General features: G+C 40.0%; 1 protein-coding gene across 4 annotated transcripts in view; it reads left to right on the forward strand.

Moving 5' to 3' along the window:
• The first annotated feature begins 6402 nt into the window (after window positions 1-6402).
• adamts6 (ADAM metallopeptidase with thrombospondin type 1 motif, 6) overlaps window positions 6403-19498 on the forward strand; it is a 77457-nt gene continuing 64361 nt past the window's right edge. For 3 of the 4 annotated variants that reach the window (XR_006368655.1, XM_044096737.1, XM_044096740.1), the window contains exons 1-4: window positions 7533-7907; window positions 10557-10960; window positions 12087-12451; window positions 18166-18340. Coding sequence is in view for 3 of the 4 variants with exons in the window: in XM_044096737.1 (XP_043952672.1) it covers window positions 10870-10960; window positions 12087-12451; window positions 18166-18340 (631 nt within the window). In the remaining variant the exon portion in view is untranslated. Of the gene's footprint in view, window positions 6510-7532; window positions 7908-10556; window positions 10961-12086; window positions 12452-18165; window positions 18341-19498 lie in introns of those variants that run through there. The other variant, XM_044096738.1, reaches the window with a different exon arrangement.

Here is a 19498-nt window from a genome sequence, read left to right on the forward strand (position 1 = left end):
TTATAACTTTATTAAACAATTTGAACAAGTTTACAATACCACGAGGCATGTACACGCAAGAAGAAAACAAGTCTTACAGGCTTATGGCACACATAATTATAACAAAAAAAAACAACATAAAAATAAAGAAAGTAAAATAAAATTATAAGTTACAATAGTCAGATATCAAACAAAGTGATAGCAGAGACTAAAATAAACAGAAAAGGACAAAACAAAGGGGCATTAAATCTCAAATAAATTTAGATCAATATAGGCGTTCAAAAGTTGTATTCCCTGCTTGTTTTTCAACAGTTTTAAGGTTCTGAAGTGGTTGACCATAAGGAGGTTTTTAAAGGCAGAAAAGTCAAGATTTCTATTTCCCCATTTACAGGAGTGGATGAAGAATTTGGCGAGGATCAGCAGGTTGTTAAGAATGAGGTCAATTCTTTTGTCTCTGTGGGTGGTTCCAAATATGATATCCTCTCTTTTTAAGGAACAATGCAGGGAAAGTTTTGATGAGATCCAGTCCTGGAAGTTTCTCCAAAATGCTCCAGCGTGCACACCATAGAAAAAGAGATGATCTGTAGTTTCAATATCAATGTCACAAAAGGTACAGCTGTTGGTATCAAAGTTGAATCTTTGTCTTAATAGTTCCCTGGATGGAAAAATGTTATTGAGAATTTTAAAATGAACTTCTTTAACTTTAGGACTCAGAGGGTATTTAAGGTAAACAGTTCTCCACTTATTAACCTCTGAGTCAGAAAACAGATTTAAAATGGAGTTTTTATTTGGTCTGACAGGAAATATAAAATTAGTTAGATGCTGACGCATCCGCTTGTTAGAATTACTTTTGTCCAAAAGGTTAACTCCAAACAGTTGAAGAGATGGTAACTGAAGGTTAGCTGAGTGAATATTTATATTTTGAACCAGATATTTGACTGCAGTGGGGATAGAGTTCTTCACTGTGTTAAATTGAGTACGTAAGCAGTTCAAATTGTACAACAAGCAAAATTTGTCATAAGACAACCAATCTCCACTGTTATTAAGTAAATGTCTTATGGACCAAATACCTTTTTCCATCCAGAGATCCAAATACAGAGACTCATTCCTGTGTAACACATATCTGTTGTTCCAGATGGGAGTTTGGTGAGGAGTAAAGTTGTGTGTGTACATTAGTTTCCAACACAGCAAAACCTGCTTGTGAAAGGCAGATAACTTAACAGGAAGTCTGTTGACATCAAAGTCACATCTAAGAACAAAATCTATGCAACCAATCTTTTTAAACAAACCTTTGGGGAGACAATACCAGATACTATTTCCATTCATAAGAAAAGATTTCAACCAGTTTACCTTTAAAACCGCATTTAAACACTCAAAGTCAATAGCTTGTAAACCTCCATCTTTAAAGTCTTTAACCATATTTGCTTTCTTTAAGTAGTGGACTCGATTCTTCCAGATAAAATTAAAGTTCAGCTGATTTATAGCTTTAATATATTTGTTAGGTATGGCCATAGAATAAACTGGGTATATGCATCGGGACAACGACTCCATTTTGGTTAATCGGCAGTTTTGAGGCAGTTGACCAAAATCCCGGACGATTTTGAAATTCCCCCCGGACATTTTTTTTAGGTCTGAAAAGTAGGACATGTCCGGGAAAAAGAGGACGTCTGGTCACCCTATTACAGCAGCCATTGTACAAAGCACACAGCCGTAAAGCCAGCTCACCTAACGTGCTGGAGCTCAGCTTGGGTTGCTAGGTAACGGTACAGGTTCTGGCTCAACAATCCTGGGGATTTTTTGAAATGACTTGTTTTCCCAGTCACCAAAAAATTGACTGTTTCTAGAAGCATTTGAGACACAAATGGAAGTTTAAAAACTTACAAAGTGTAAAATTTTGCATAATAGGGCCCCTTTAAACTCTATTCATACCCTCAAACTTCTCCATAGTTTGTTGCACTTTATATTATTTCACATTATAACCACACAAATCTATGTCTTTTGTTGAAATTGTACATTACAGAACAACATACATGAGCACTCAGTTGGGTAGCTGAAGGGAACTGATGCGTAGTTTTCAAAATTCTTTGAAATGACACCCAAGATTTAGGTCTGGACTTCAACTAGGCCATTCTAAAACATGAACAGCCTTCAGTCTAAGCAATGAATTTGTAGTGCTGGCTCCATATTTAGAAGATGTGCCCCTCTGGCATAGAAAATGGCTTTTTTGGGTTGTAAAGGTTTGGATTGTGGTGATAAATATCCACCACAATAAAAAAAAAAGAAGTAAAGAAAAAGTCTTACTCCAGGTTTTCTTCCAGGGTTTCTGGCAACAATGCTGCCACCGCCAGTGTTGTATTTCTCTTATGCAGAAAGAACTTTGCACATTAGCCAAAAAGCTTGTTTTGGGTCCCATCGGAACAGGTTATTTATTTATATTTCAAACATAAAAATATGGATCTTTAAATGGTCAACAATTGAACATAACTGAACACGTCACAGAAAAAGGTTGTTGCACATCAGAAAACACAAGGACTCTGCTTAAAATAAACAGACATGACAAATAGCACCATATTGCTCAATACTGCTTACTTATAAACCGTAAAAATTATATGCTCATGGCTTTTCAAAACATTCAACTCTGTCCCTACATGTCAACGCCATAAACCAAGAAGCTGACGCACCAGCGCCACACCTTGTCCCATTTGATTTTTTACAACCGCAGATACATTTGCGTATCCATTGCTTTCCTCCATGACTCTCTTTTCAACAATTTTCTGAACCTTCGTGTTTGTAAGTGCCGTGCTGTGCTCCGTTTTGCACACACGGTGGCGCTGCTTCCCTATGAAACCAACCGACCCCCCCCTCCTCCATCCTCCGCAGTCTTTCTGCTTTATGAGCTCACATAATAACGACCTGGCTGTAATGACATGGGCTCCCGACATAATGAGCGGCTGTAACTGAAACTCAGGAAGGAGCATGATTTTCAATTTCCGACAGAATAAAGATAGACGCGCTCCAAATGACTCTGAACAGGGCTGTCATTAGGCAGCAGCTCCCAGGCCGCGGCTTCTCAAACGTGGGTTCTTGGCGAGGACGAGCAGAGCGGCTCTAAAGGGGAACCCGCAGGTCCACGTGTGTTGAGATATGCTTTCTGATTTTTTTCTAAAAAAAAAAATAAAATAAAATTTTTATTAAATAACAAAAAACATTTTATACTCCCATTCATCTGACTGTTGCTAAGACAGATTTAAATACAAACCGGGCAAATCATACTGTTATTTTCTTCTGTAATCATTAGTTGGTATTACCAAAGTTTAATCTCTTAGTGGGAGTCCTTACAAATGGCCACGTGAGTGAAGACGGTATCAAAGTGTTTCCATCAAAAAAAATTGTTCTTTCTTTTATTTATTTATTTATTTATTTGTAATATCTTGGAGACCATAGCTGAAATTGTAAATGATGCTACATTCAAATTTGGATTTTTGTCAAGATTATAACAAAGTAACAGTGATGTCAGATTTTCTGCCAAGTTATCGCATTATTGAGATTTGAATCGAATGCACTATTCGATTCAAATCTCGCTTTACAACTTAATTTTTCTGCCATTAACTCTGGACTCCTCCAGCAGAATTTCTACCGGGCCAATCAGTGAACAGGAGGAGAAGTTGGGAACGACAAACTTCAATTTTCTATGATGTTTTACAATCCTAATGTGGCTGGAGTTTTAACAATGGCAGCAGTGGAAGTGAACGAATCCAACAGCGCAGTGGAGGACGGTTGTTTACAGCGCAGGCAACTTCGGATAAGCTTCATAGCATCGGACTGGCGCCCTACAGACGTCGTGGGCGAATGATGGCAATCGTTTATCAATAGTCAAGACCCTCTGTATACGAAACAAAACGTAGAACATGGGACTGGCTTTTACTAGGCTTCATTATCACTGGATTATTGTTCATTTTGTGCTTTGATCACCTGTCTCAAAAAATCTTTCTTCACATTCTGATAACCTGAAAAATCACACCATCACCGTATTAATGTAACAATTTGACTGACTTGTTTTGTTTTTGCTATTGTTAATGTTCCTAAGCATTTGTCTTTTTTGTAAGCGAAAGAAAAGTGTAGTCTCTTCAGTTCATCCAGTTGACCAGCAGAGTGCAGGTGCTTTATGTTAAGCTCCAAACATCTTAACTTGGAGCTTTCTCAATAAAACATCCACAAAGCATTAAAATGGCATGATGGGAAAATTTGACCATTTTCAAAGCAAGCAAAGCTTTTTGAACTCTTGATATGAATACTGGCTCTCAATGTGGTTCAGTTCCAGAAAAGCCTTTGTAACCCTTTCAAGACTGAAATCAATGTTCATGATTTTATTTCTTCTGTTCTTGAAGTTCTTCAGATCAGGACATGAAGTGTTGCTTTATGATATTTTTCCAGTACAATTCATATGGTCAGACAGGTTCTGTTTTAGTGATTTCTAAACTTCAGATTGTGTTTTATCACTGGGCCAGTGGATAGGACAGACTTTTCTCCCATAATCAAAGTCATAATTAAAAATCTGAAACACTGAAATGTAACGAAACTGAATGCAAGAGGAAAAGTAATTTTTCCCATAACTGTTACGTAAATCCAATCTAACTCTCATTTGAGGGTCTCTCTGAATTAGTTTCACAGGATTTATTTCAATGGTCCTCCTAAATTAGTTTGAACCAAACGTAGAGTAAAAAATCTAAACCAAGTTGTTGGCAGTAAGAAGAAACCAGAAGAAGCCTCATCATTGTTTACTGGTAACCATTTAGAAATAACTAATAACCTGAAGAAGAAGATCGAATATGAAATAATTAGATGGTTAAATGCTTTCAAATATTTTTACTGTCAGTGGCTGTAGGAGACTTTGGAAAAGGCATTTCTTCACTTAAGTAGCATTAGTCTTTTATTCGCCAAGTAGTTAACACTTTGGCCAAAAGACTTGGTCAAAAAGTTGGTTTACACAAACTAGTAAAATTTTTCTATTCAAAATTTTACTGCAATTGAACAGGTAGGTTCTTGGAACAATTGTGTTTTGAACATTGTTTGAACATTATTAATATAATAATGTAAGCTCTTTTGAAATAAAGATCCAAAGAGGAGGATAAAATATTCTTTTCTATTGTTACATGTCAATATAAAATGATTAATTCATCTTGTGGTCAACAAAAGTCTTATTAGATTGTATGAGTTTTTTTTTTTTTATCTGATCACTTTTAATGCAAAACTAGACTGAACACAGAATCCTTTAATTCAACCCAAGTATTACTTTATTCAGGAATTCAAGTATCGATTCTTTTCAACTCAAGTCTTTTGACCTCAGATTGAAAATCTAACCCAGTTAGAACCTCGATTGAGTCAATGGGTTGGTTTAGCCCTACTGAACTAAATCAATTAAGGATGAAGGACTGGCTTAGAAAAAAAATAGAGGCGATTGCTTTCAATTCAGCATGTGCTACAGTATGTAAATACCTCCAAAATCCTAATTTAACGTGGAAATGAATGTGCTCAGTCTCTAAAATGTTAAACTTGGGTTTTAAGTAAAAATATTTAAGTGTTTGATTTAAAAACGACCAGGAGTTTACAAAGGAAAAACCAACATCTAAGGCACTGCAGACCTTACCTGCATTGGTTATGGTTCATGATTCAAAAAAGAAGAAAGAAAGACTGGGAGGTAAGGGGAGGGGGGGGGGACTGCAAAAACGGGAGGTTTGTAAGGCAAAAACCACCGCTGACCAAGAACACTCACAGGCTCATCTCGCATTTTTCCAAAATATATTAATGATCCCCAAGGCTATAATGAGGCACGGTGAGGTAAAAGGAGATTATGTGGATTTGTTTTTGGAAGGTGTGCATCTCATTACATCAGGGTTAACAATGCCTAACATGGTGGTGGCACTCTTGAACTCGGTATTCTAGCAGAAAACACTGAAGGAGAAAGTCCTGCCACCAGTTTATGACCATAAGGCAAGGTCTGGACCGAAATCTAATTGAAATGTTTTGGCATGACCTTAAATAGGTGTTTCTTGCTTGAAAATCCTCCAGCTGAATTAAAAATAATTCTGCTGAGGAAAGTGTGCCAAAGTTCCTTCAAAGTGACGCAAAAGTCTGATCGCCAGCTATCTAAAATGCTATCTAAAATGGTAACTTTAAGCACCATAGTTGGTACTAGGGATTCAACCAATTAATCCACTTTTAATAGATTAAAATTAGTTCCAGTCGGTTAACTAATGACATCTTCTTAGACCTTCTTCCAGTGTTTCAGTTTGGCCGCCATCCAGCAGAGGGTGCTGGTGGTCATCCTTAAGCGGAGCCGTACAGAAACAAAGATGGCGGAGCCGCACCTGAACGGGAAAGAGAAACAGCCCAGAAGGAGTCTGTTGTGGGATGGAAATTGCACTTACTGTGGTTCTGTTTTGAAATATAGCTACACGAAAAGTTCACCTTGACAGGGTTCATTCAGTCGCGTCAACTTCTCATTCAAAAATGATTGACCCGACAGAGAGGTAAGATACATAAAGCAGAAAAATTGTAACATGATGGAAAAAAATATTGTGGCAGTAAGGACGGGCTGTCGTGAATTAATGCACTTTGTGGTGTAAAGTTTTAACTCTCCTTCCAGGGCAAACAGTATTTCTGTATACATCTGTGTTAATGGAGGATTAAGTGTGTCACATATCTTATTTTTATATTTTATTTTTCTATATTCAGCAACCTAAGAGGTTAGTCAATGTTTTGTTATTTTACATAAATATGTCTATGTTTTATAATGTGAGAAAACCGTAATGTTCAGTGTGTAGTACTCTGGACACAAAATAATGTATTTAATGTTTTTATTTAAATTAAGCATATCATTAAAAATATAGCCCTTTTATATGAAAGATAGTTAGCACTCTTGATACCAGAGTAAACTCAGGTTTTTAAGAAAATGGCCGCTTATCAATTATTTGTTAGTTGATGGATAAGATCGACCAACTCCAGATTAACTCATTAGTAAGTAGTCGTTGCAATGGCTCACGAGTTGTGAAGCTTCCAGGTTGATTTGGATAGATGCTCCCTTAATAAATGAAAACTTCCTTCCGAATCTGAATTTTGTTCCATTTGACCGATATTAAAACGATGATCGTGAAATATGTAGACGTACGTTGTTACTACAGAGAGACCGTGGAGCTGCCCGGAGCCTTTCCAGTTGGGGATGCGAGTCTCTTCAGTGAGGGCTTCAAAGAGCTCAAGTGTTATTTCAGGCCAGCACTGATAGACATGCGCACAGCTGATGGAAGAGAGGCACATCTGCACTGACGTCACCCCCCACCCCCCCTCCGTTTGTGCAAAAAAGAAAAAAAAAGAACGCAAGCAGCCAATTTGAAGCCGTCCTGGACATACCCGGTCCTCTGCGAGTGAGGAGAAGCTGCCTCCCAGCCAACTTTTCCTGCTGTTTGATGCAACTCTCCCCCGCTCCCCTCTCTCTCTCTCTCTCCTTTCCTCCTCTATCCAGACCTTCCAGAGCTACGCTGAGCCACAAGCATGAACACAAAGTCCAGATTATAAAGGGGAGTAGATAGACTTTAAATTGGACCCTTCTACTGGAAGTACAATACTCCTCTAAAAAAAAAAAAAAAAAAAAAAAAGTGAAAAAAAAAAGCTGAGTAAGAATTCTTTTTTTTTTTTTTAGTTTTTTTTTTTTTTTTTTCGGGTGTCCCCACGGGCTGAGGGGGGAGAACTCACTGCAGATCCAGCAGAGGATGGCAGAATTCAAACAGGAGGTGAGAAGAGCATAGTGGAGGAAGTTTGTGTGCGGAACTTTAAAAAGGAAAAAAAAGAAGAAGAAGAAGGGCTGGAGAAGACTTTTGTGCCGAGCTTCACTTTGCACACTCGGACCGGAGCTGACAATGAGGATGGGCATGGTAAATCTCTTCCCCACACTCCTCTCTCTCACCTCTCAGGGAGCAGGTCGGTATCTTCGCGCTGCGTTTTCTCGGTGCCTGCAGTTAAATCCTCTCAGGCTGGGTTTTCTTGCACTGCCGCATTTACATGCAGCCTCAGTTTATTTCGGGCGACGCGAGTTTGAAGCCTGGGGGTAGTTCTGGGAGCCGGTTGCATGGAAATAAACGCAACGTTTTACGCACAGGTTTTTTTTTTCTTCTTCTCTCTCATTTCTTTCTTTTATGTCTGCAGAGTTTGAAGCTCCGCAGGATGGCCGTATACAAACTTTGAAGATCTCCACGTTGCATGCAGCAAATAATTAGAATGTTAATAATAATAAGAAGCGGCGAGGTTTATTTTGATTTGTTGGGGCTCCCGGAGGGTTGCGTTTGAGGTACCGGTGTAATGCATGCGGGCCGGCTGCCAGCTGTCTGGGTCAGAGTGGCCAAGTAGGCTGAGCTCTGTCTGGACCGCTGGAGCTCCACAGCTGGGGGAAATACACTCATAACCCGAGATGTTCTCCGAGTCACTTTCGCCACACTTCCCCCCCTCACCCCCACCACTCCTTTTTTTTTTTTAAATCACCGGACGTGTCCCCGCGTCAGAAATCATCGACGTACAGAAATTCGGTCACGCCGGCGTTTTGGGATTCACGCGCGCCTTTCAACACGTCACAAATCCTCCGGTTTTTAAGTCCCACCGAGTCGGTCATTAAACTGTCATCAATGTGTGATTAATAAGAGGCAAAAAGTAAAGTGGAGAATCTGTCGAGGAACCTGTTGACACTGCGAGACGCGTTTGGGTTCTGCCTCCATTCATCTGCCCGGAGCTTTGGGATGTTTTAGCTGAAGATGAGGTGAAGCAAAACCTTCTGTTTATCCAGTATACAGTGGTGGTTCTTACAAGAGCGGTGCCCTCCCTCGCCACCCCTCCCACAAGTCAGCAGTTTGCAGAATCATCTTCCGTTCGCCTCTAGTCTTTCAGGGTTTGTTTTTATCAGCCCAAACTCAGTAAGTTTGGGTGATGAGCTTCAGCGAACATCAGTTTAAAGCTTTTCCATTGTAAAGTCTTGCTGTTTGCTTATTGAATGTGAGGCAGTATGTAGACTGGTCTCCTAACTCCTAACTCATAGGCCCCCATCCATTTTCCCTTCAGAGGGACAGCATCCCCGCAGTATGTCGTTTCCACCACCATGCTTCACAGAGACCCTCTTCTGCTTGACAACAGCATTAGGCACAGCATTTTACAGGCAGGGAAGAAAGTTTCACTTTGGTCTCATCTTTGTCACCTACATGGCTTTTGGCAACCTTTCAAACAGAACTTCCTAAATTATCCTTTTAAACAATAACTTTCTTCTTGCCACTCCAGGTCAGATCGTGGGCTAATAATTCCCCTTTCAGTTGCTTCCTTAACCAGACCTCTGGATCATTTCCAAAATACTGTCAGTTTAGATTGACTGCTATGTCTAGACAGGTTTGCCATATTCTTTGGACTAAATTGTAATTTGTGTGATCTTCGTAGCTTGAGATATTGTTTTATGACCTGTGTTCATTGCTCTGCACAAGGCTGCTTTTTCCCCAGGTTCTCTAAAACCTCTTCTCCGTTGAGTCTCACTCTATATGGTTAATGTCTGGTTCAGTTCTAGCCAAGTTGGTGGGAATGTGTGTGAAGAAGAATGGGTCCACCGAAACTATCATCAGTGCTCTTCTTATGTCAATTGCCGGTTTCTCCAAAATCTCTTGGTATATTTGTTCATTGCAGTGTTACCCTGATAAAAACATTTCAACCTCAAGGTTTGATCGTGGAATTATTGATTTTGCATCTAGTCATCTCCCAAACTTCTACGGTCTTGTTACAGGTTGATAATGGCGGCTGAGACGTTGCTGTTCATAAATCCACTGACCAGTCAACTAAATCGCTTGTGTGCAATACTCAGCTAGGTCCGGCTTGCACCTGCTGATTCCAAAAAAATGGGGTAGATCCATTCAGTATCTGCAAATGTAGACGAATCTGGCCTGGGTTGTCTGAGGAAGAACCGGTCAAGCCACGCCCATAGGGAAAGTAGCTTAGCAAACCTATGAAGCAAACAGACTGAATTTCCATAGCACCTTTATTGAATGAACCAGCCCTGCTTAGTTAGCTTTAATTGAATTCTGGTTCGTTTGCCTAGAAAATCCAGTTCATTTGGGGAGGTGTGAATGGATATTCAAACTCCGAGGTGGACCAAAGCCAGGTTTGAGCAGTCTAAAGATGTTAAATCTTAAGCTAAAGATGATCTAAAACCAGAGGAATCGCTCAGACTCTGTTGATTGGATGTGCTTATTATAATATTAAAGACTGTTGGTTTGCCACTGACGAGCATTAAATTTATTTATTTTTTTTCATTTGGGAGACGCCCCCTTGTGGAAGGTTGACCTGAGTGAAGAGTCATTGCCCAAATCAAAACAACTAATAATTGGTTAAATTCTATATTTTTTTAAGTCATTTGTCATTTTAGATCATTTCAAACTAAAACGTGCTTTTACATTTTATGTTTTTTTCAACCAAATATTCCGATACATGATCAACGGGTTGATTTCAAAAGCAATAGTTCTGACATACGGTAAAACCCAGTCTGATGTCCTTCACAGGAACGCAGATGGGTCAGTCAGGACAGGCGTCCGAGACAGAGCCTCTGATTTCTCGACTTCCGCCCGGGACTGATGGAGGACGGCGTTTTCCCCCCGAGCTGCTGACATGCATTCAGAGGCCTGTGAGATGTGGACTGGCTCGCCTTCGGGGGAAATCTGAGACCTTGAATGAGCCGCGGGACACAGGCGGGAGCGTTTCAGTGAAGAAGAGAAACCATGGACCTGTTACGGCGCGGCGCCAGACTGACTTTGCGCCTCTAACCCGACTGTAGCGCCCTCTAGCCGCACCCCATGTCACAGCCTTCCCCGAATTATGGAAATTTTGTGGAAGACGCTGACTTGGACGCTGAGCCTAGTGGTGATGGCAGCTTCGGAATTTCAAAGACTTTCGCACAGCTCTCAAGGTAGGACAGCACTGTAAAACCTAATTGGTTCTCCATACTTTAGAAATATGTGAAAACTGACTGACTGACATTAACTTGTGTAATTTTACTGAGTGTAACTTAAGCTAACTTAATAAATCTATGTTGTAATTATTTAAACGGCACCTGAAGCTGAATTTCTTTTGTATATAGTCACCTTCCCAATTTTTTTTTTAATTTGTGCCTAGATCATCTTTTTGGAATAATCCCCACTGATTTTTGTCCCCCCCAGATCCCCAGCCTTTCAAATTACTTCAGATATGATTTAAATGAATTTTTATGAATTTTTAAAAAGTTTTCACATCAGGAGACTGTCAACTTAATTAAAGACGCTTACACATAGTGCCAATTTGTAGCACAATCAACTAACTATGTCACCTTCAGTATTCATAAAAATGATATATTCAAGTATGACTTGAAAGAAATTTAACTTAAAGCCTTGAAATTGAGCCTCTGTTTCTTTAAAACCTTTTTGTCTTTCTAAAATTCTGACTTCAGGAAGTCATCACATCTCTCCACTGTTAACCCTTTAGCAATGGTTTTACCAGCTCGTATAATGAGTTAAGCAGATGTGCACTTCCACCAGGTGTTTGCTAATTGCTGCTGGCTAGTCTGAAGGAGCTTAGTGGGGCGCAGCGGGGGGGAGGGGCTTTCTGTGGGGTGGAAGCTTGGAAACTGCAGCTCCACTTTGAGGCGTTTTTCACAGCTGAATGGTTGCCACGGGAGATTAAAGAATCTCTCAAACATGCTTGAGAAAAACCCCAGGTATGTTTTTGATGAGGGAATAACATTATGACATGATGTAAATCTAAAAAATAATAATAATTTTGCGTAATACTGCCCCTTTAAATGAATTACTTGTTATAACCAGATAGAAAATCCACTTCATTTATTCAACTAAAGTCAGTCTTGTAACATGCACCCAAAAATTCACTGGACTTAGTTTAATTGAGTGTTAGCAAAACCTTCACTAAAGTCAAGTTGTTCACTCATCTTTTTTCAATTAAATGCAGTGTTTTGGTGTACGCTGTGGGACAATTGGTAAAAAAAAACAAAACCCTCAACTGATTCATCTTTTTGCTCTTCTTCTCTCGCGTTCCTGTGAAAGAGGAGTTCCTGTCTTACCTGCAGCACTACCAGCTGACCGTCCCGGTGCGCGTGGACGAGAACGGGAACTTCCTGAGCTACACTGTAAAGCACCAGCGGCCGGGCCGCCGGAGACGCGCCCTGGCGGAACCTGCCGCCGACCCGCCGGGCTCCCGGATCTTCTACAGGCTGTCGGCGTACGGGAAGCACTTCCACCTGAACCTGACGCTTAACCCCAACCTGGTGTCGAAGCATTTCACGGTGGAGTACTGGGGCAAAGAGGGGCCCGAGTGGCGTCACGACATGCTGGACCACTGCCACTACGTCGGCTCCCTGCGGAGCCAGCACAGCACGACCCGAGTGGCGCTCAGCAACTGCAAGGGCCTGGTGAGTACGACGCGCGCCTCTCAGCCGACGAGGGCACGAGACGATTCACGCCGCTTACATCAAACAAACCCTCACATAAACGTCAGATAACTCACACATGCTGCCGCCGCTGCTCAGCCGGAGGATCCCGCTGGTTGTCTTGGCTCTTTTCCACCTGGCAGGCCGAGTCTGCTGGCAGCTCAGAGTGAGGTCATGCTCATGTAGGAGAAACAAACAATGTCTGCGATCTGGGAATGTGACGCCTCAGCAGCTCGGCTCACGTTCCTCCGGTTGTCACGTTAATCTCAATGCTAACTGTTAGCCTGGCAGACTGCGCTTAAAATTCTCAAGATGTTGGTTAATAAATCACGTTTTAATCTAAACCTAGACATCAACAGAGTAAATGTTTTCAATTCAAAAACCTTTTTTTGCTACTAAATGATTGAATAAATACACACATATAAAAGCTTAATATTTATTGTTTCCTATCTACTTTTTGGGTGTTCACAACGTTTGAATTGAAATAATAAAAATGGCCTTAAAAAATTCAGTTTCATTATTTTGGCATTTAGGACGTAAAAAAAAAGAAGTTTATTCTGATTTTATGTCAGACGGTGTAAAAAAAAAAAAAATCATATCTTTTTTAAACTGTGTATGTAACCTTCTAGTTTCAGCTCTATGTACATGTACAGTTGAGGGATGCCACCAAGCACAAAAGTCTTAATACACGTTAAACTATTTCACATTTCTTTGCCACGAATGTCAGAGTGTTTTATTAGGGTTTAATGTCGCAGACAACAAGCCTGGTGGCATAACAGACGCTGAGAAGCAAACAGAAAGGAAAAATTATAAGGCAATAACGTAACATCTCTATAGACGCAGATCTCCTGTCAATCAGAAATCATTTTAGTGATCTTTGCTCTTTTAACCTGTAACCTCATCATACCCAGACTCCTTTACACGAAAAGTAATTTTCTTGAACAAACTTTGAAGCAAAACCTTCTTCTAAAAAGAAAAACATTTTATGTTTTGCTAATAACACGTTTTGTTGTTGTTTTTTTTTTATCATTCTAACAATATAAATTTGTATTATTACTATATTTAATCAAGAAAGACCCACAGAGGTTTAAAATCTCATTGGACCAAACAGACATTGACCTTACAAATAAACTTTTACTAAACATTTAAAAATATTAGTAAAGAACAAATAATTCAAAATGACAAACATCCTTCCAAATGGATTCTCCTTTGACATAGTTTTGTTATCTTTTGTGAGATACCGGTCTCATTTCCTTTAAAGGAGCAGTGTCATGTAAAATACATTTTTTTGAGCTTTTCGTCATGTTATAATTTTATCCCCTCATCAAAAACATACCTGTTGTTCATCCATGTTTGAGAAATCCTTTACTCTAATCTCCCATGGCAACCATTCAACCATCCGGAGTTTCGGAAAGAGTAGGGGCTTCTTAAAGGGCCAGAAGCTCAATTTTTACACATTAAATCAGGATGTCAAATTTCTTTTGAGTCACACTTGGTTTATACAACATTTTTATAACAACTGAATATAACATTAATACTTGATTATGCTGTGAAATGGCTCTACGTGCATAGAAAACACATAATACTGCTGCTTTAAAAGGAGAATCTTTTGAGTCATTTTCACCACATTTTTGATTGGGGATTTTTGTCCTTTACGTCTTTTCTTTATAAATCAGTACAGCTAGCTTAACATCTCTATGGCATTAGCGTATCTGTTCAATTCAATTCATACTTTATTTGTACTTTTAAAACCACATATTATTATTATTATTATTATTATTATTATTATCCTTTATTTCTTTTTCTTTTTTACAAGAATGCAATTCTTTGTGTTAGTAGTCACATAAAATTCTAATAAAATAAATGTAAGTTAGTGGTTCTCTAAAGTGACAAAATAGTTATGAAAAAAAAAACCAAACTCCAAGGGATATTAATAGTCATGCAAGGCACTATAAAACAAACTTTTAGAAGCACTAATAAAGTGTCTAATTATCCTGTCTGGGCTTTTAGTCGTCCAGAGACTCTGTGACTGTCCAGCGTCTCCCTGCTAATCAAGAACTTGGACGAGGTTTTAATAGCTGCTATCCCTCCGTGCTTCGAGTAACTCTAAAGAAGGAAGAAAGGGCCCAGCTTCTTATTGGCAACCGGAATCATGCGGAGCAAACATGTGGCCAAATGTGTTGGCAAGACCCGCGCTGAGTATCATAAATTGAATTAGTGTTTGCTGCTTTTTCACCCCCCCTCCAGCACCAAAAATGGACAAAAACTGTGTCCGTGCGTTAATGTAATCAGCTGTCTGGACGGTATGAGATCCTGACATCACACACTAGTAAAACCTTTGCATCGAACGTGTTCCTACATGGGAGTGTGTTACGTGTTGAATTGCTTTTATTGTGGGTTTTGCGTAGCCAAGACCGTGTTCGCTATAAACCCAAACCGATTGGGCTTCTCATTGTTTGTGCTCCACACAAGCTCTTGGAACAGGAAGAGGAATGTTTTAAAGTTTGTTTTGGGGTAATTGATTGTTCTTGGTTCGTTAAAGTAACAAAAGATTACCAATTCACATGTACGTAAAACACTGCTTCACTGGACAGAATAGGAATTTTATGAAGTACTTTGTGTTTCCGAATACTGAATATATATATTCAGAATACTGAATATATATATATATATATATATATATATATATATATGAGAAACCAGAACTAAAGTGGCAAATAATGAGATGTTAATAGTTCCAACTCAACAGAGTTTCCTAAGCTATTGCTGCCTGTTTTTGCGATTATGGATGGCTGCACCTAGAACTCAGCATTTCCCAACGTGTAGGTGTGTTGGGCCTTTTCTAACTTCCTTTTGTACTTAGCTGTGCTGCAGGAATAATATTTATAATTGTTACTTTTTTCAGTTATAAAATGTAGTAACACCAATGTTTTCTAGCAACCCGGCACTGTTTTGAGTCTTCTCAGGCAACAGCCCTCGTCCGATGAACTTTTATGTTTTGTCAGCTTCAAAGTTCTACCTTTACAGCTTTATTGACACTTAAAACCCCTGAATATAATCCCTGAAATTATGATTAATAAAATGGCTGCCAGACAATTTTCAAGACTGACTTTTCAAGAAATATCAGCTGGTAAGGAAAACTTACCCACGGTGCTAGCATTTACTTTGTTAGCACTACTGCTGTTAAGCTGCTCCTTTTCTGTAGCTGCTAGCTAAGGTAAATGTTAGCACACACATGAACAAAAACAAATAGAGATTCTACTTCAGCAAATGTCTTTCTTTTCCCTCTGAGAAGGTTTTATGACTACCAACAAATTTGTCAGCATTATCACAAACAGAGGCATACTCTGTTCTTCGATGGTACTGTGTGGTGAAGTTAAAAAGGTTTCACATGATGACTGCTGGCATAAAATTGTTTCTATGTATGCTTCAGAAAGTTTTCATAGTTTCAGGAGTTCACAGCAATGCCCATTAAACGCAGACGGCAGTCATTGTTAGGACAACTTCTATGCTGGCGGCTTTTGTTTGCTGATATTGAAGCGCCATCTTCGGCTTTACTGACATTGAAATCCACTGAAGATGTAGTAGCTGGTGTTCTTTTGGATCTTTGAAGCGATGGCTCTTTGTAGTTTTTAAACGGCTATTTTTCTAAATTACTTTAGCGGTTAGTTGTGCTGCAGTGTTAATGGCCTGTTCGTAATTAGAAACAAGTAGAGAATTGGTTTCAGCTGTTCTAAAGCAGTGCTACTACGGCTACCTGTGACTTTGAAGAATGGTCTTTGCTGCTAGCCTGCTACTGTTAAGTGATGCTAACCTTTAGCCAGGAAAACAAAAGAGTCGCAGGAAGAGACTACTATGACATGAGATTGGTGAACAGGGGATCTAAGAAAAACAAAGCTAGCACTTCTGCTTTGGATCATTAGCTGTGTATCCACTGATCATGTAATCACACAGTTTGACATGTTGAAAATGAATTTGCTTAATGGAAGCACAGCAATAATAATATTAATAAAAAAGACTTTCTTAAATAAAAAGTTTTCCTGCTAAGAGGAGGTGGTTTTTCGGTTGCATCAAAATTGATTTGAGTAGCAAAACTGCAATAGAAACATTTTATTTATTTATTTAGCATCACACGAGTTGCATGATTAACAACCAGACGTTGCAACTGGCGGAAAAGATGAAGAAGACGACAACAGGAAGTAGTTAGAGGATAATGGCACAGCATTATTTTAAATTACTTGTTGTGTGATCAAACCTGCTCATGTTCGACTTAAATACAGTTTCTCAGTGGAAACGCCGCCGTTGTCAAATTGTATTTTTTCCACATTAGTGGAATATTGACAAAATTTTGCGCTCATTTGTAATGAAAACACAGCTGTTGACTGTTTTCAGAAATCACCGGATTGGTAACTAGAGTCCTATAGCTGTGTGCTGTTTTTTTTTTTCCCCCCATTTTTTTCTCCGAAGAGTTTTTGTGGCACTACTAGTGGCTTGTATTTTTTGCAACAGTAGGCAGACAGGAAGGAGTGTGAGGAGGGGGAGACGGGAGGGCATGCAGCAAGGGTTGCTGGGACCGGGAGTCGAACCTGCGACGTCCGCGTCGAGGACCAAGGCCTCCAAACGTGGGGTGTGCTAACCCCCTGCGCCACCACAGCACGCCCCAGCTGTGTGCTGTTTTTAAATAGAGCTGTTCTGAATTGGCCAGGCCACTATGGATTACTTGTGGTCTACGCAAACATGACTAATATGGAAAAGTAGCAATAAAAATAGTGGTGAAAGAAAATCATAACAAGTGAGACCAAAACGCAACTTTTAAAAAAAATGTATTTATCTTTTGTACTTTAGTGCAAAACAGTGTGTGGAGGAAAACTAACACTGCGTATCACCCTGAGCTCACGATCCCCAATCAGGAAGTGGCTCCATCATGCTGTGGGGATTCGTTTCTTATTCATTGACAGGGAAGCTGGTGATTACACTTTAGTCCTGGAAGAAGCTGATTTCTTACACATTACAGTGCTTTATTGCTTTGTTGGTCCATCAACTAAAATCCTAGTAAAACACATTGAAACTTGTTGCTGTCATGTAAATAAAATGATGCGCCGAGGTCCCAAATGTGATTAAAAAGTAGTAAACTTCCTATGCACTTCTGTAATTATCTCTTCATTTCTTTAAACAGTATGAGAATTGAAGGTATTTTGTGCACTGACTGGTATTATTAAACAAAGTACTCCACTCCTATTTTCCTACAATCTGTAGTTTGTTGGGGCTGTTGGATCGCAGAGAAAACATCTCCTCTGTGCGACGACTCCAAGCCAATTAGTGGATATATGCCAGATGAGCATTTTCCATTTAGGTATATTTTGAAAGTGCACTCAAATTGCCTAGCAACTGTACGAATACAGCGCTTTCTAAGACAAAGAATCATTTGTATATTGTGGGTACTTAAACCGAACGGGAAGCTGTTTGCCAGGACTGACATATTATGCCAGATTTCTGAAGATATCTTCATTTCATAACTTCAGATATCTGCGTTTTATCTTTTTCCTGAACACAGATTAACTCAAAATTAGCCTGTTTGTATGATATCGCCTCTGAGACTTTTTTATTCAGTGTATGCATTTATCATGATTTTATTTAATTTTTCTCCCCCGTAGTTTTTGACCTGTGTCTTACTGTGATGTTCTTCACCCCACCAGCACGGCGTCATAACAACAGAGGAAGAACAGTATTTAATAGAGCCTTTAAAGAACACGTCCTCCGCCACCTCCAGCGAACGCAGCCTGGACGGAGCTCAGCAACATGTTATTTATAAAACGTCTGCCATCCCCTCGCCGCAAGAGCAAAGCCAGGAGTTCAGCTGTGGCATTTCAGGTTGGTGAACCTCCATCTGGGTTGGATTCTGTGTGGGTGGAGCTGACGTAAAGGAAGAGCTAAACATAGCAGGTCAGAGGAAATGCTGGTTTGGTACCAGGCCCGGGTTCTGGTAGACATAACTGGACCTCTTGTGTGCCAAAACGAGCTCCTGCGGCAAACACCTTTCAGCCGGCAGGAGTAAGCGTCGCTTTGACTCTCACAAAAGCCCCTTCAGGGGGGATGCAGCGCCGTACAAAAGGATTCAGCTCTTTCACATTTTGTCGCATGGCGACCGCGAACTTCGGCGTATCTCACCGGGATGTTCTGACGGACCAACGTGAAGTAGAGTGCATCCACAGCTTTCAAATCATATTACCAATAAAAATTGTAGGAGTTCATCGCCCTGAGTTAAAACTGTCTTTGTAGTTTCAGATGGAAATATTTTTTAGTATTTCTTTGTCAGCTTTGCTTTTATAAATACTGATGTTTTATTCTGTGTTCTCTCCGAAATACTCAGTCAGGTTGGATGGTGAGGGTTTGGTGTTCATCAACGGCTTTCTCAGTTGAACTCACATGTGGACTTTCAGTGGATCAATTTAATGCCCCATAATCTATTTAATTATAGCTCCGGCTCTGTGCTTTGGGTCGTTGTCATGCAGGAATGTGAACCTTCGCCTCAGTCTCGCGTCTTTTAGCCCTAAAATGGTGTATTTAGCTCCATTAATCCCTCTGTCAACTCGGAAAAGCATCCACAGTGAGTGATTCTGCCACCACCACGTTTCCCGATGACGGTGCTGTGACGTGCAGCGTTAGGTTTTCCCCCCATGGATCTATTTGCATGTAGGTGAGAACAATCGGTTTTGGGCGTCACTACCTTTTTCCACATGCTTGCTGTGTTCAAATTGGACTTTGTGTGGCTTTCCTTCAGCAGAGCCTTTCATACATGCAGAGTCCCCAGAGGATTTTCCCAGCTTTCAACTTCTGCAGCCTTTTTGTTGCAATTCAGCTACTCGTTTACACGTCACCAGTGTTCGGAGTGCTTTTTGACACTGTGTCTCACAGGGGAACGTTTCAGTAACTCCCGCCGCAAAAATGTGAAGTACGGCATAGTGTATAGCCGTACGGCGTACCAATAACGGACGAGGCCGTATTGTTTTCAATATGAAGTGGAAGATA

The sequence above is a fragment of the Gambusia affinis genome, linkage group LG17, assembly GCF_019740435.1.
Source record: "Gambusia affinis linkage group LG17, SWU_Gaff_1.0, whole genome shotgun sequence".
Classification (NCBI taxonomy): Eukaryota; Metazoa; Chordata; class Actinopteri; order Cyprinodontiformes; family Poeciliidae; genus Gambusia; species Gambusia affinis.